We start from the raw sequence: 14,379 nt of genomic DNA, 5'->3' as shown, positions 1-14,379 counted from the left end.
AGCTGAAAGGATGTGGTGCTGGGATGCAACCTAATGGGGCGAAAGGAATCAACTCATCCATCCAAAATGGCCGGAGCCTAAAACAATTCTTTGAAGTGACTTCAAAAGCAAGAGGTTTAAAAATAAACCAACAGCCCCACGCTCACAGTCCATCTTTAAAACGTGGAAATAAGATTTCGCACTAATGACGGCTCAAACACAAAAGAGTGCAAGCGCAATGATCGGCTTCTGTGAAATCTTTCAGGGAATGCAAATGTGCCATTTTCCTCATGACCTGGCTGGAAACATACCTCCTCTGAAGCGGAGAAACAGCCGGGTCAAGAAAAGGAGGAGACCACGTTCAAAGGACCAAAAGCCTCTCCTCAGAAACATCCCCAGCAGCACAGGGGCACTGATCTAAGGCATGCTGCGTGGAAATCTCACGCTGCAACATTTCCATGAATCAACAGGGAGGTGAGCGTTTACAGTGTGCTCACCAGAGGAGCAGTTTGTGTCCACTTCTTGGATCTGTGAGAGAAAAGGTTACGATGTGAGCAGGGAGGCCGCGATTGAGATTTAATCACACGGGAAAAGCAATTATCATAAAGTTTCTGACATTTCACAAGAAGACGTTTGCTGCAGTTTAATGATTCCACTCAAAAAGAAAAGCCGGAAAAAAAAAAAAGAAGTCACTCTGCAAACTCCCACAGCCTCGGCAGCACAGAGAACACACATCCAGCAGGAAACGGAACGCGTCGGAAATCAACAGCGGCCCACGCAGACACGGCTGACATTTAAATATAGTCTCCTTCAGCTTGCATTCTGCAGACCGAAACTTTCAGAGACGCGACAAGAAATTATCTGAGAGAACAAAACATTTGCCCTTCATCTTCCTCCCTTCCAAACAAAAGAGTGGTGATCATTATTTCTGCACCACCACACCGTTCAACTCTCCAAATCTGATGGCAGGACAAAAAAAACAAAAAAACAACCGTCTTCTGAATGTGTTCCATCGGCTGGTTTCAGAAGAATTGAGAATAATATTTGTAAAAACAAGTCACCATCTTCCACTTTAAATGTTGCTTCCCTGACACTTCTGTCTAAACAAATCACTCAACCCAATCTTCTTCTGTGGTGATAATGAGTGTAAATTGCTGGCTTTAGCTGCAGCTTACGTGTTTTTTTTTGGTACTTTAGAATAGTCTCTGGCCTGGAGTGGCACAGACTGTTGGGCTGAGGGCTTATAGGAATTTATGTATTCTCATATGGACGTAAACCTTTTTACAGATGTAGAGAAAAACATTTAATATATATTTTTGATTCCCACTCGCAGCTTCCTTTGAACATGGTTACATGGTTACCCAGTTACTAAAATCTACGTGTTTACAGCTTACACGTTTTACAATTTATAGTTCATGATTCCCATAATGTCAAATGAACACTTTCCCACAGCAAACAACAGCCTTGGGATACTTTATCCTCACAGTTTACAACTATGGAAGTCATTGCCAGACATCTTTATATCAGACAAATGTGCATTTAACGCTTTTTGCTGGTGAGACTACGCTATCTAGTGACTTTATGCTTTGGACGTACTTTAACAGTCTCCCTGTTAAGACCTTAGGACCTTTACAAACTCACATCCACGTGTTATGGCATTTTGTTGCCACATTTGGGCATTCTCAGACAAAGCTGAGGTCTGGGCTGCTCCTGGTACTGTTGGTCCTTTAGCTTTGCTCTGCTGGGAAAAAAAAAACAGAAAATCACAGCGGACAAAGATCTGCTCTGCAGCAGATTAAAGTTAAGTGTCTGTTGATCAGCTTTGAAAAAGGGAACCCATCATGGAGGTATAAAACGCCTCTTGATCTAACTTAGCATCAAAATAGCTAACCCAGCATGAAGCATTCGTTCAATACAAATCTTGGGTCACATAAAGAAATTAATAGAGATGGAAACAATTCTCAATAACAAAAGCAGTTATTTACTGTGTTTTATCAGTGACCAGTTAGTTAGTTGCTAAGAAAAAGGCTAAATAACAATTAATAATATAAATATATCAATAACCATATAACAACAGCTGTAGCTGCCAACCCTTCAGAAAGGCATGCAGCTAAATTAATGGAGCTCAAATTTAGTTACATTGTTTTCAAAACTCAGCAGATAGTCTCTGTCTGATGACACATTCCATCCATAACTGTATCCCCCTGTTTCGATTCAACACTGCTGCTATGGCAACAGTCAAACAAAGTGTTGCTATGCTGCACTCCTCGCCAAACACTGTGGCTGCACTCATCCCTCCTCTGGCGTAGCTCCGCTGAAATCACCATGTCCAATATCAGAGAACAGCAAAACACTCAAAGACAGAAAAATGTGTGCAACGAGAAGGAGAAATGAAAACAAGAGATCATGTCGACAGACTGAGGGACGTGAGACAATAAAACGGTACGAGACAGGCCAAATCGCAGCCAAGAATTCTGTTTATGGAACCCGATAGGAGGCAGAATAATCAACCCGTTCCACTCTGGTTCAAGCTTTCACCTGGCATGCATGCTCAAACTTTACCACAAAGAAGAAAAATGGCTATTTTTCACCTTCTATCACCCAACCTTTTAAATTAAATTTGCTGTTTTATTTCAAAGGGAAAAGCAACAAAGTGACGTATTGATTGTAGAGAGAAAATCAATATAAAGGTAAAATATGGTATGGTAAAAGAATCAAGACCTTTTAATCTCAACCAATTTCTTTTAACATTGTATTTCACTAAAATGTATATCTATCAAGAAGGCCCTTAAAATATATTCATATATATAAATTAATTGTGTTTGTCTTAGTTTAATTAGTCTCTGTCACCATTCCACTGTGAACACACTGTGTCTGTATCTGTCAGATTCACTGGAACATTCAACCAGGCTCTTGGATTTAGAGAACAGCAGCTCTCTCTTCACAATAGGTATTACATTTCATTGTCTTTTGGCTTTATTGTGCAGGCTGATCAGGAGATTCCTGCCTCCGAGAAGCAGCCCGCAGACACACTGAATGCCGTGCTTTCCAAGTGTTTCCCTTTGAAAGTTTGTGATCAAGGCAGCAAATGAGATTACTTGAAAACTAACACGACAACGCTGGTGTTTCTGACTGGGGCCCAGACTCAGTATCCCCCGCTAATTAGCGTGTCATCTCAAATCAGAAGAAACGCCTGTGGGAGTGTCCGGCTCGGCAGGTGATGTCCCAAAACTGTAATTAACGCAGGCGCAACCAGCTCATTTCAGTAATGAGCACAAAGAGCAGCCACATCAGCACGGAGTCCAACACAAACATACCTGTTGGTGATCACAAGCCTGTAGTTCACAAACAGCTCAGGCACAACTTGTTTCTTGTTGCAACCCACAACATCCAAGAATGGACCTGTTTGATTGGTTACAATATTTACAATGACCTCTTTAGCTCATTCCGTGTATTGGGTCCATTTTGATAAACTTCAACTTCCACATGAGTCTTAAAAGGCTTCACTTTTTTTAAGACAAAAATTGTTACTTTTCTGTTAAAGTTCAGGATTGAACAGCACAAACAGGTGAGGAAGAGTCATTAAAGCCTATTGTGTTGCCGAATAAATCTTTTGGACTTATTTTTTACTTATGATGGTTATCGGTGCAGCCTGCTGTACAGCTCTGGGACATCTGTAAACAACCATCACTCCAGAAAATGAAAGCTTCTGTCCACAAACCTTCTGTCCACAAACCATTCAAAAATGCAAAACATGACATCCCAGATACAATGCAGCGAGGAATTAAACAATGAAGAGCTAGAAAAAGTTTTGTTTATGTGTTTATGTTTATGCATTTAGCAGACACTTTTATCCAAAGCTACTTACAGACAGGCAGATAGGGTAAGGGGGTCTTGCCTAAGGACCCCTACTGGAGACATGCAGGGGATTTGAACCTAGATCTCCCACATGAAATCATACCACTACACTATCCAGTCCCTACATCACATCATACCACTACACTATCCAGTCCCTACTACACATCACACCACTACACTATCCAGTCCCTACTACACATCATACCACTACACTATCCAGTCCCTACTACACATCATACCACTACACTATCCAGTCCCTACTACACATCATACCACTACACTATCCAGTCCCTACTACACATCATACCACTACACTATCCAGTCCCTACTACACATCATACCACTACACTATCCAGTCCCTACTACACATCATACCACTACACTATCCAGTCCCTACTACACATCATACCACTACACTATCCAGTCCCTACTACACATCATACCACTACACTATCCAGTCCCTACTACACATCATACCACTACACTATCCAGTCCCTACTACACATCATACCACTACACTATCCAGTCCCTACTACACATCATACCACTACACTATCCAGTCCCTACTACACATCATACCACTACACTATCCAGTCCCTACTACACATCATACCACTACACTATCCAGTCCCTACTACACATCATACCACTACACTATCCAGTCCCTACTACACATCATACCACTACACTATCCAGTCCCTACTACACATCATACCACTACACTATCCAGTCCCTACTACACATCATACCACTACACTATCCAGTCCCTACTACACATCATACCACTACACTATCCAGTCCCTACTACACATCATACCACTACACTATCCAGTCCCTACTACACATCACACCACTACACTATCCAGTCCCTACTACACATCACACCACTACACTATCCAGTCCCTACTACACATCATACCACTACACTATCAAGTCCCTACTACACATCATACCACTACACTATCCAGTCCCTACTACACATCATACCACTACACTATCCAGTCCCTACTACACATCATACCACTACACTATCCAGTCCAGTTTCGGTGCAAAGGGATGCTGTGTGACTCCATCTAGTTAGAGATTCCAGGTCATCTTAGTTCGGAATAATAAGGCTTGGCAGTAGTTCTCATAACGACAGCCATGTCAAGCGTAAAACTTCACATGTGCTTTGTTTTTCTCAGCGGTAAATAATAGCCCAATCGACGGTGAATTCCTGCCAAAAACTGAGCTTTTGCCAAGCCCAAAACAACAGTACGTCAACCAAAGAAGCCCTGCCAATTCCTCGCTTTGTCCTCCCCAGATATTTGGGATTGCACTTTTTGAATGAGAGGTGTGAAGGATTCTTTATGAAATTATTCTTTTAGAAATTAACCAACAGTTCTGAGTTAGCTTTCAGAGACTCTTTGGTGCCACTAATTACAAACAGTACCGTCTTTACAAAGAAGGTTAACAGATTTAACTAAACAGTTGCAGTCTGGAATCCTGCACCTGAGGACCTGACAGGAAGAAAAACGGCTGGATGTGGCTCTAACAGAGCTTCAGTACACACACCACTAACGCTAACTGGGACGTTATAAGACTTTTGTGGGGTCTGTTGTCTGCAGATTAACATTTAACTGGCAATTTGTTATGACTGTGCAGACCTGTCTGCTTACCCAACTCATTGCACACATGCCTCTTTTTGTCTTCCATGCCTACACTAGAACTGGAGCAACCACAGATCAGTGGTGCCTACAGCTGTCTGTGCGGGTGTGTAACAGAATATAAACCTGCTCTGAGACCTCAGCAGCCAGGCAGGTCCCATACCTGCCACTGCCAGAGTAAATTCCAATAAAGATCTCCTAGAAGCTGCAAAGTCCTGACAGTTAAGCCACTTTAATACGTGACTTTAATGCCGATGTTGGCATCAAACCTGCAACCTCCTCCTAAAATAAAAAAAATAGTGTGGCTGGTGCAAGTAGAGCTGATGGTGACACATATAAAAGATACTATGAGCTCTTGCTCATCCACAACTAGTGTGCCAGCATGAGGCGTCGACAAGGGTGGCAGCTTCTAAAGCTTAGCCGGGCTACAGCTGAGAGCCTCACTGGCCAACGGTAAAAGGCATGAGTCGGTGTGTAAGTGGTGAAAGTCGAGCAGGGGGGGTGCTGTAATAGACCCGCTTTGTTTGGCCCGCTTCGGAAAAAAAATGCCTCAGCGTCACTGAAGATAGGGAGAGCTTCACACAAGCTCATCAAAGCCTCAAACAGCAGCACAGTTAATGTTGTGTGTAGTGTGGTAACGATGTGCCAATTATCTAATTGCCTCAGAGAAATTATAGCAGGGTGAGGGAGGAAAAAAATGACTTTATAGTACACACTTAATACGCTATTCTTTACTCCGTGGTAGCCTATTTAGCTGACTCTATTGAGTAGTGCCACCTTTGTGATCAAATTGACAAGTAGCTCTGTGCAGTTTGGCAACAGCAAATGGGTGATAAAGACATGTGGCTGTTTGTAATATCCTTATTATGTTTCCGTGATCATTCTGTAGCGTTTGTGCTGCCGAAAATAAACCTTGCATCAAACCACCTGTGGAGCAAAACACATTTGGGGAGACATGAAGACAAGACAACAAGACACTGAATTCAATGATTATTTAGCACTGACGTGCTGCGATTGTTGTGAACTGATTCAAGGCCCACATGAGTTCTCCGATTGCATCTGACCTGGACGAGCGTGAGCTCCGCCGTCTCTTGGCTTTCTGTGAGAACTTCCAATCATGGTAACAGCCTTATTTCCAGTAGAGTCTAACAGTTTAGTTAAACATTCTGGGAATGCCAGATGGCAAAGCAAGCAAACAAATAAACAAACCTGAGTTTCATTTACAGGCTGGAGGCACAGCAAAGTCTGCGAGCTCGTCCCACTCCAAATGTAACCTCTAAAGTTCACTCATTTACACATCTATTAAATTTGTTTAAACAAATATAAAGATTATAAGTCCTTTTGAACACTTTTACTTCCTTTTTTTTCTTTTTTCTTTTGGCAATCTCTCCACCTGTTGCCTAGCAACTGCAAGGTGACAATAAGACCCCAGGAAGTCACTGCTCCTAGCTGTGTTTCCACCAAAAAGTTTCAGCACATAAATTCTCTTAAAAACCAACAACCGTTCACATTTCCGTTCGAGGAACGCGTCGTGGAGGTGGCGGGGAGCACATTTCTGATTTCAGGGGGGAAGCAAGGCCAGGAATATCCTCCCTTTTCTCACCTTTAATGACCCCTGCGAGGTTGGAGTCATCAGAGTCGGTCAGATCAACCGACATGATGAGCTTTGACGACCCTTTTACTCACAGGAGCTGAGGATAAAATAAGGCATCTTTTCAGTTCACAGACTCTTTGATTTAGCAGCCCATCCATGAGAAATTATTAGAAAATACTGCGTACAAAAACTAAGTCATTTAATTTGAGAAAAGTGGGATTTATGAGTTGCTTTCAGGGTGACAAGGTGACTGGTTAACAATCGCTATTTTCTCGAATTTTGTTCTAGAAATTTCTCCCGACAGTAAATGTAGGTTTATCTCACCTTTCAAAGCTTCAGCGCATGACATTTCAGCTCTATTTTGTTCACTGCAGGTATAAAGATGGTGCAACAGCAATGACTGATGTGACATTAAATGCAACATTACATCAACACATAAATAAAGCTATTTTCCTAAGTATAGACAGTAAAATTCCATCAGAAATGTGGTCAAAATCTAGTTTCATGGCCACTCGTATACGTGTGTGTGTGTGTGTGTGTGTGTGTGTGTGTGTGTGTGTGTATTGCACTGACACATTATGATAATGTTTTGGACAGGCCTGCTTCACACCTACACAGCTGCTAACAAGACAGATCTAGCAGAACATAACAGGGGAAAATGGAACCCGGTACTTTGTCATCTAGGATGGAGAGACAGAAAAAAGGATGGAGATGAACAGACATCGAGTGAGAGTGGGAGGAGAGGGACAGAAAAAGGCAACAAAGAAGAGATAGGAAGAGGGGCGGAGAGGGAAAGGAGAGAATCAGATGACAGAAGATTCAAAACAGAGGAGGAGGTATAAAGGAGTGACCGAGGAGGTGTGTGTCTGTGGCCAGGCCAGACAAGCGAGGCTGGCGAGGATACACTTCTTACCCACATGGGAAAAAAAATAAATCCTACTGTCAATGTGAAAGAAATAAAGGGAGGGAAAGAGTCATATTAGTATCGATTCTCTGGCAGCCTCTCTTCGCAGAGTCTGACCAGTTTTCACATGTTTAATGTAATGTAAAATGTCTGCTGCTCGAGAACCATATGAATCAAAATGAGAAGAAATTCCAAGATAGTAAGTTAATTCTATGATATTAATAGTGAAGTTAATTGACATTAACTGACAAATAGTAAATCAATTTAAAAAAGAGAGTTCTGGGAAAAAAGCTTCGACAGAGACTATAAGGAAGGAAAGTGAAACGGCAGCAACAGTGATCGGGGGGGACAGATAGATACGGAAAGAAGAGGAAATGAAAGAGCGACTGGGTGGTGACGGAGGGGAAAATGAAAAGAGAAAATAGACTGGCTCGAAAAGTGTACCTGTGCAGTGATACTTCATTTCATTTCAATGTGCCCCTTCATCAGATGAGCAGCAGGAAGTGCCCTGTTAACTGGTCTTTAGTTCATCAACGACTGAATTTGGCTCAGTCGTGTCCAAAAAAACAAATGTGTCTGTATATATCCAATATAGCGTTAAAAGTACCAGTGCAACCCCTGCCAATTCAAACACGTTCTAAGCACTGGGCTCGATGACTTCAGTCACCACAACAAAAACACGGATGGAACACCCTTTGACTGCTGGAGGTAAACAACATATGAGAGTCAGAGCCGACGATAATTCAGGAAAAATAACGAAGCGCCATCAAACAGGGATGAATGGATCAACTATGGAGCTAATTCTTCTCCATTCAATTCCGTTGTGCATTTGCTTTAAATAGCAGAATCAATCAATAGAATACAAAGACAACAGCAATCCCGACTGTCTAAGTTAGTTGCATAGTTGTAATGGATAACTGCACTTATACCGGGTGTTTTAGCTTCAGGTGAAGGCCTGAGCTGCATCTCCACTTCTTAGGTCTTAAATTCATCCAAAAGTGAAAGCAAGCTGGAACAGAGTCACATTAGAGGCTCCTCTGCGCTTCTTTTAAGAGTTACTTTATCAGAGGATAGCTGTTTGTCTCTTATACTGACCACCGCCATACATGTGAACAAAACCATGAGACTGTAAGTTGTTCCGAGGCCACACACATGTAACAAGCAAAAATGTGTTAATTCAGCCTCAAAGACATCAATAGCCGTGGTGCCTCAGAGCAAACTACACATACACAACGCCACAGCACGACTCAGACACATAAAATATTCATCACACACTCGGAGGCAACGATTAAAACAATTACAGATCTTAAGAGCAAGGAAGCGAAACTTGCCGCTGTGATAATTGTATCCGATTCAGAGAGGAGGACGAGGGAGATCTACGTCATCTTTTGAGTTTTTGTTTGGTATTTTTACCATTTGTTACCTGCACCTTCAAGAAATATTTCAGTATTAACAACACCCCGCTATATCAATCAGATTCTCCACTCCAAGGACATGAAATAATAATCACTTATGACCTGCGTGTATTTTGTGGTTCTGGAAGTTAGTTGTTGAGAAAAGGGCTGGAGGTCACCATGAAAAATTCACTGAAAGCTGCAGAAAGCCTGCTTTGTAGTGGTGTCAGGAGAAATGATGGTGCCGAAGATGGTGTGAGAAAACTGCAATGTTAAACAACACATTATTATTTATAGAAGGCATTCTGTTGTGATTTCCGCCACTGTTGCCTGAGAAGCTTTGGCAGAAAGAAAATCCTAATTGTCTCCTAAAGAGCTGTGAGTACTTATCCTGACAAGCTAATTCCACAGAGACCTGCCCTCACCAATTGTCCTAAAGAATTATAACTCTAATCAGGATATTTTGGGGTTATCACTGATTATTATTTAAAGCTGTATAAAGCAATACCAAGGGTAGGGATGGGAATTGTTAAGAATTTAGCAATTCCATTTCCATTATCGATTCAGATCCAGTTATATATAGTACAAAATTGGCTTTGGTTGCAGTAACACTTTAATTTCAAGTATGCACCAACATTTTATCTATTTTCACCTGACTTTTCCCCGCCTCGATGAACGGGGTAGCTACAGGTATGCGGGACCCTGCCTCACTCATGCAGTCCTTGTCAACTAAATGTTAATATCAGATGGAAAATATTCACACAGTATGTCGCTAACATGACAAACGATGGAAACGCGTGACCGTCACGTTCAATGCGTGAAACTTTAGAGCCCTGCATTACCTGGGACTTCTGAGACGGGAGACGCTGTGCCACAGCTCCTCTGCAAGAGTTACCGCCATTGCTTAGCAGCGTGTCTTTAGACTTTACATTCGTGCAAAGTAATTGCATGCAGTGTGGTCAAATGTTTTAGCATGTTGGAGGTATTTCCCCCCTTTGATGTGATCATCACGTATTGCAAATGGCCCCATTATTGTCCTTTTCTGGTGAAATATAACCAAACTTTTAAGCGCTTCTGCCTCGATGCCATGTTGGAAACATTCTGAGACAAAATGCGAAGTGTGATGTCATCGCGCAAATGCGTCAGAAGTTAGCAGGACCTATACACGGAATCGTTAGGCAGGCGAATTAACGATTCCACAGAATCGGAATACTGGGAACCATTTCTCGATTCCCATCCCTATCAAAGGAAATCTCTGAAATCTTTTTATTCAACTGTTCTTAATATGGCGCTGTCTATTAAGTAGTAACTTCATAAATGTAAGAGTATAACACATTGACAACAGTTGATTTACTGGCTGCTGATCTGTGCAGCACACTATACTCTCATTCTAATAGACATTTAATAGATAATTAAACTTTTACTTAAAAAACGTACTCTTGATTCAGAAGTGTTAGGCTGGATTAGGCTGGTTTAAGTCATATTTATCTGATAGATTCCAGTTTGTTCTTGTAAATGAAGAATCTTCCTCACACACCAGAGTAAGTCATGGAGTTCCTCAGGGTTCTGTGCTTGGACCAATTCTTTTTACTTTATACGTGCTTCCATTAGGTAACATTATTAGACAGTATGGCATAAATTTCCATTGTTATGCTGATGATGCTCAGCTGTACTTATCTATGAAACCAGATGAAACCAACAGGTTGGTCAGACTGCAAGCATGTCTTAAAGACATAAAGACCTGGATGATTCAGAACTGTCTGCTTCTAAATTCAGACAAAACTGAAGTTGTTCTCTTTGGACCTGAGCGCTTCAGGGAGAAATGATCTAGTTATATAGTTATTCTAGATGGTCCTTGGCTTCTAGTGCTACAGTGAGGCACCTTAGAGTTATTTTTGACCAGAATTTATCATTTGACTCGCATGTAAAACAGGTTTCTAGAACTGCCTTCTTTCACCTTCATAATATATTGCCAAAATCAGGAACATCCTGTCTCAGGGTGATGCAGGAAAACTAGTTCATGCATTTGTTACTTCAAGATTGGACTACTGTAATTCTTTATTATTGGGCTGTCCCACATATTCTCTGAAAAGCCTCCATCTGATCCAAAATGCTGCAGCCAGAATTCTGATGAGAACTAACAGGAGAGATCATGTTTCTCCAGTTTTAGCTTCTCTTCATTGGCTCCCTGTTAAATTCAGAATAGAATTTAAGATTCTTCTCCTCACATATAAAGCTCTTAATGACCGAGCTCCATCATATCTTAAAGATCTCATTGTAAGATATTTTCCTAACAGAGCACTTTGCTCCCAAACTGCAGGTTTAGTTGTGGATCCCAGAGTTTCTAAAAGGTAGAGCCTTCAGTTAACAGGCCCCTCTCTTGTGGAATAAGCTGCCAGTAAATGTCCGGGAGGCAGACACCCTTTCCACTTTTAAGATTAGGCTTAAAACTTTCCTTTTTGATAAAGCTTATAGTTAGGGATGGCTCAGGTAATCCTGAAACATCCCATAGTTATAGGCTTAGACTGCTGGGGGGCCTCATCTGTCATACCTTTCCTCACTTTGCTCTCTTTTTCCCCCCCGTTTAAATTCTCAAACGATATTATGTACATGTACATCATTAACTTGTCTTTACCTGTTCCAACAGGTATCCTTTGAATGGTGTTATGGTGTTTTTCCCCCCTCTTTTCCCTCTTTTCTGTCTTCTCAAACCCCAGCTGGTCGAGGTGGATGGCCACCCTTCCTGAGTCTGGTTCTGCCAGAGGTTTCTTCCTGTTAAAAGGGAGTCGTTCCTTTCCACAGTCGCCACAGACATGCTCAGGACGGGAGATTGGACTGAAGAGAAGTATCGGTGTAATCTGTTGGTTTCCTTAGCTAGGATATTGTTTTTTGAATTGGCTCTATATGAATGAACTGGATTATTTTTAAATCAATTCATTGGATTTCATTGGATTATGATTACAATGAATTGAACTCCAATTGGCTTGAATTGGACTATAAATATTGAATATGATTTCAACCGCACCTGAACACGGTTACTTAAAGAACAAAAAAATCCCAACTAGACAAACCGAACACAGAAAAGTAATTAAATAATGGTGTTTTGAACACTGTCTGAACCTAATAGCTGCTTCACTAAATGCTCCACTTCACTCCCACAATCCAAAGACACGCATGTTAGGCTGACTCTAAATTGCCCGTAGGCGTGCGCCTGCATTGTTTTCCGTCTCACTGCTTTCTGTCCTCCAACAGCAGAGCTTTTAGCCACTTCCCCGCTGCTTAGTAATGCATATATTTTGGTCCGACTTTAGGGTATCTGGGGTAAGCATCCATCCATATTTGGTTCAGGACAGCTTGTTTAACAGCCACCTTCATTTCAGCTGTCTCCTCTCTGCTCTGCATCCACACACAGTGACACAGACAGCACTATTTTCTCTTCAGCTAATGATAATCCTGAATCCAGGCTCATAGTTGATTGCTTAATTACAAACAGCTCCCGGCGCTTGTCATTTTCAGCTGAGGGCAGTTTCTTGTTAATATGCTTCACGGCTGAATCGATCTGGACATGAAGTGTCGGTAGCACAAAATAATATGACATTTGTTTGTTAGGAAATGAGACAGAGCCTTCTACTCCTCTGTTTTGTCTTGTCCTCTCCTCTATTGTCAACTTGGTCTGGTCCCACAATTAACCTTTCCAGAGATGAGCAATCAAACAATATCAACAGCCAATGGATGGGGCACTCTAACTTACTATCCAGTGCACGTAAAGACAAATATGAGTGGGCTGGGGGCGAAGGTTTGGTTACACTACAGTTTCAGGAACACACTGAACACTCCAAACTGTGGCATTAGGCCAAGCTAACACAGGAACTTGGTCAAGTTTAGGAGTGACTATGTATTTCAACAGATTGGGGATTATACCTACTGCCAAGAGACAGATTAACAGGACAGGGGCTCTCTCATGATATATGACGCTGCAGACAACAGTTGATGAGCTTAGTTTAGCAAGCCTGACTCTGTCTGAGGTCAGCGAAATCTACTTCCAGGCCACCAGAGATTTCTTTTTTTTAACTTTGGAAAAAGCAAGGCCAAATATTTTCCACAGCCGGCCTCCAGCTTTTAGGCTGAACCAACCCAGATGCTGGGTCACATTTAAAGGATTCTGAAAAATGGTACAGTGCAACATCTGGCAAGAAATGAAAAAGATTGTATCAAACAAAGAGTGCACTTTTTGTGCCAACTACTGGTCCAAACAGGAGGGAGCCGTGTTCGACTCATTTCTGCTACAGCACCAGCAGACAGTGGAAGTACTCCAACAGCATTGCTAGTCCTTGAGAAATCCATCAGAATGTTCTTCTTTCATGTCTCTGTTAAAAATGCAGCCCAGAAATTAAAGGAACAAGCTGATATGAAAACAAGGGTGTGCTTTTTATAGATACTGCTGTCAACCCACGCAACGCAGAAGCACATCCGGCTAAACCTAAAAAAAACGATTTCAATAAATCTACGACATGAGCAACGTACTTTCAAAGTCACTGTTAAGTAGAAAGTCAGCCGATTGTAAAATAAATCTTTAAAAAAAGAAAAGCATGAAACATTCCGAACACAGAAGTAAAAAAAGAAAGAGTTTCTTTTGCCTTCTCAACTCATTTTAGCATTTTAAAGAAAAAGTTTAAAGCATATCATTCATCCCAGAGAAAAAATATATATAAACATATATATATACAGTCGGAGAAAGTACTTGAGGCCTAAATTATTTCAGTTTCCGCAGCAGAAGTTTTCAGAGTTTCTTCTTCTGTGGTTGAAGCCGCAGAAAAACAACAAAGTCAGTCACTCACTGTTCTTGCAGGAGGAAGTCCACGTTCTCTGGGGAAATCTGTCCGGTCACAGGATGGAGAAACGACGTGCTCCTCTGGTTATGACTGAAGTGACAGAGGGAGGAGAGAAACGAGACAGAATTAGCAACCTCTGCTGGCGCTGTAAACTCGGAAGGCGTCACACCGG

The 14,379-nt window shown here is 41.7% G+C and overlaps 1 protein-coding gene across 7 annotated transcripts in view; it reads right to left on the bottom strand.

Moving 5' to 3' along the window:
- Nucleotides 1-14,379, bottom strand: part of plekha7a (pleckstrin homology domain containing, family A member 7a) — a 126,890-nt gene that overhangs the window by 53,807 nt on the left and 58,704 nt on the right. For all 7 annotated transcript variants that reach the window (XM_072386367.1, XM_072386366.1, XM_072386370.1 and 4 more), the window contains one exon: nucleotides 14,214-14,297. In XM_072386367.1, coding sequence (XP_072242468.1) covers nucleotides 14,214-14,297 — 84 coding nt within the window. The remainder of the gene's footprint in view (nucleotides 1-14,213; nucleotides 14,298-14,379) is intronic.

This window comes from Leuresthes tenuis, unplaced genomic scaffold (assembly GCF_036924035.1).
Source record: "Leuresthes tenuis unplaced genomic scaffold, fLeuTen1.0.hap1 SCAF_5, whole genome shotgun sequence".
NCBI classification, from domain to species: Eukaryota; Metazoa; Chordata; class Actinopteri; order Atheriniformes; family Atherinopsidae; genus Leuresthes; species Leuresthes tenuis.
Note: the sequence above shows the minus strand (reverse complement) of the source record. Positions and strands in the feature narration are given on the sequence as shown.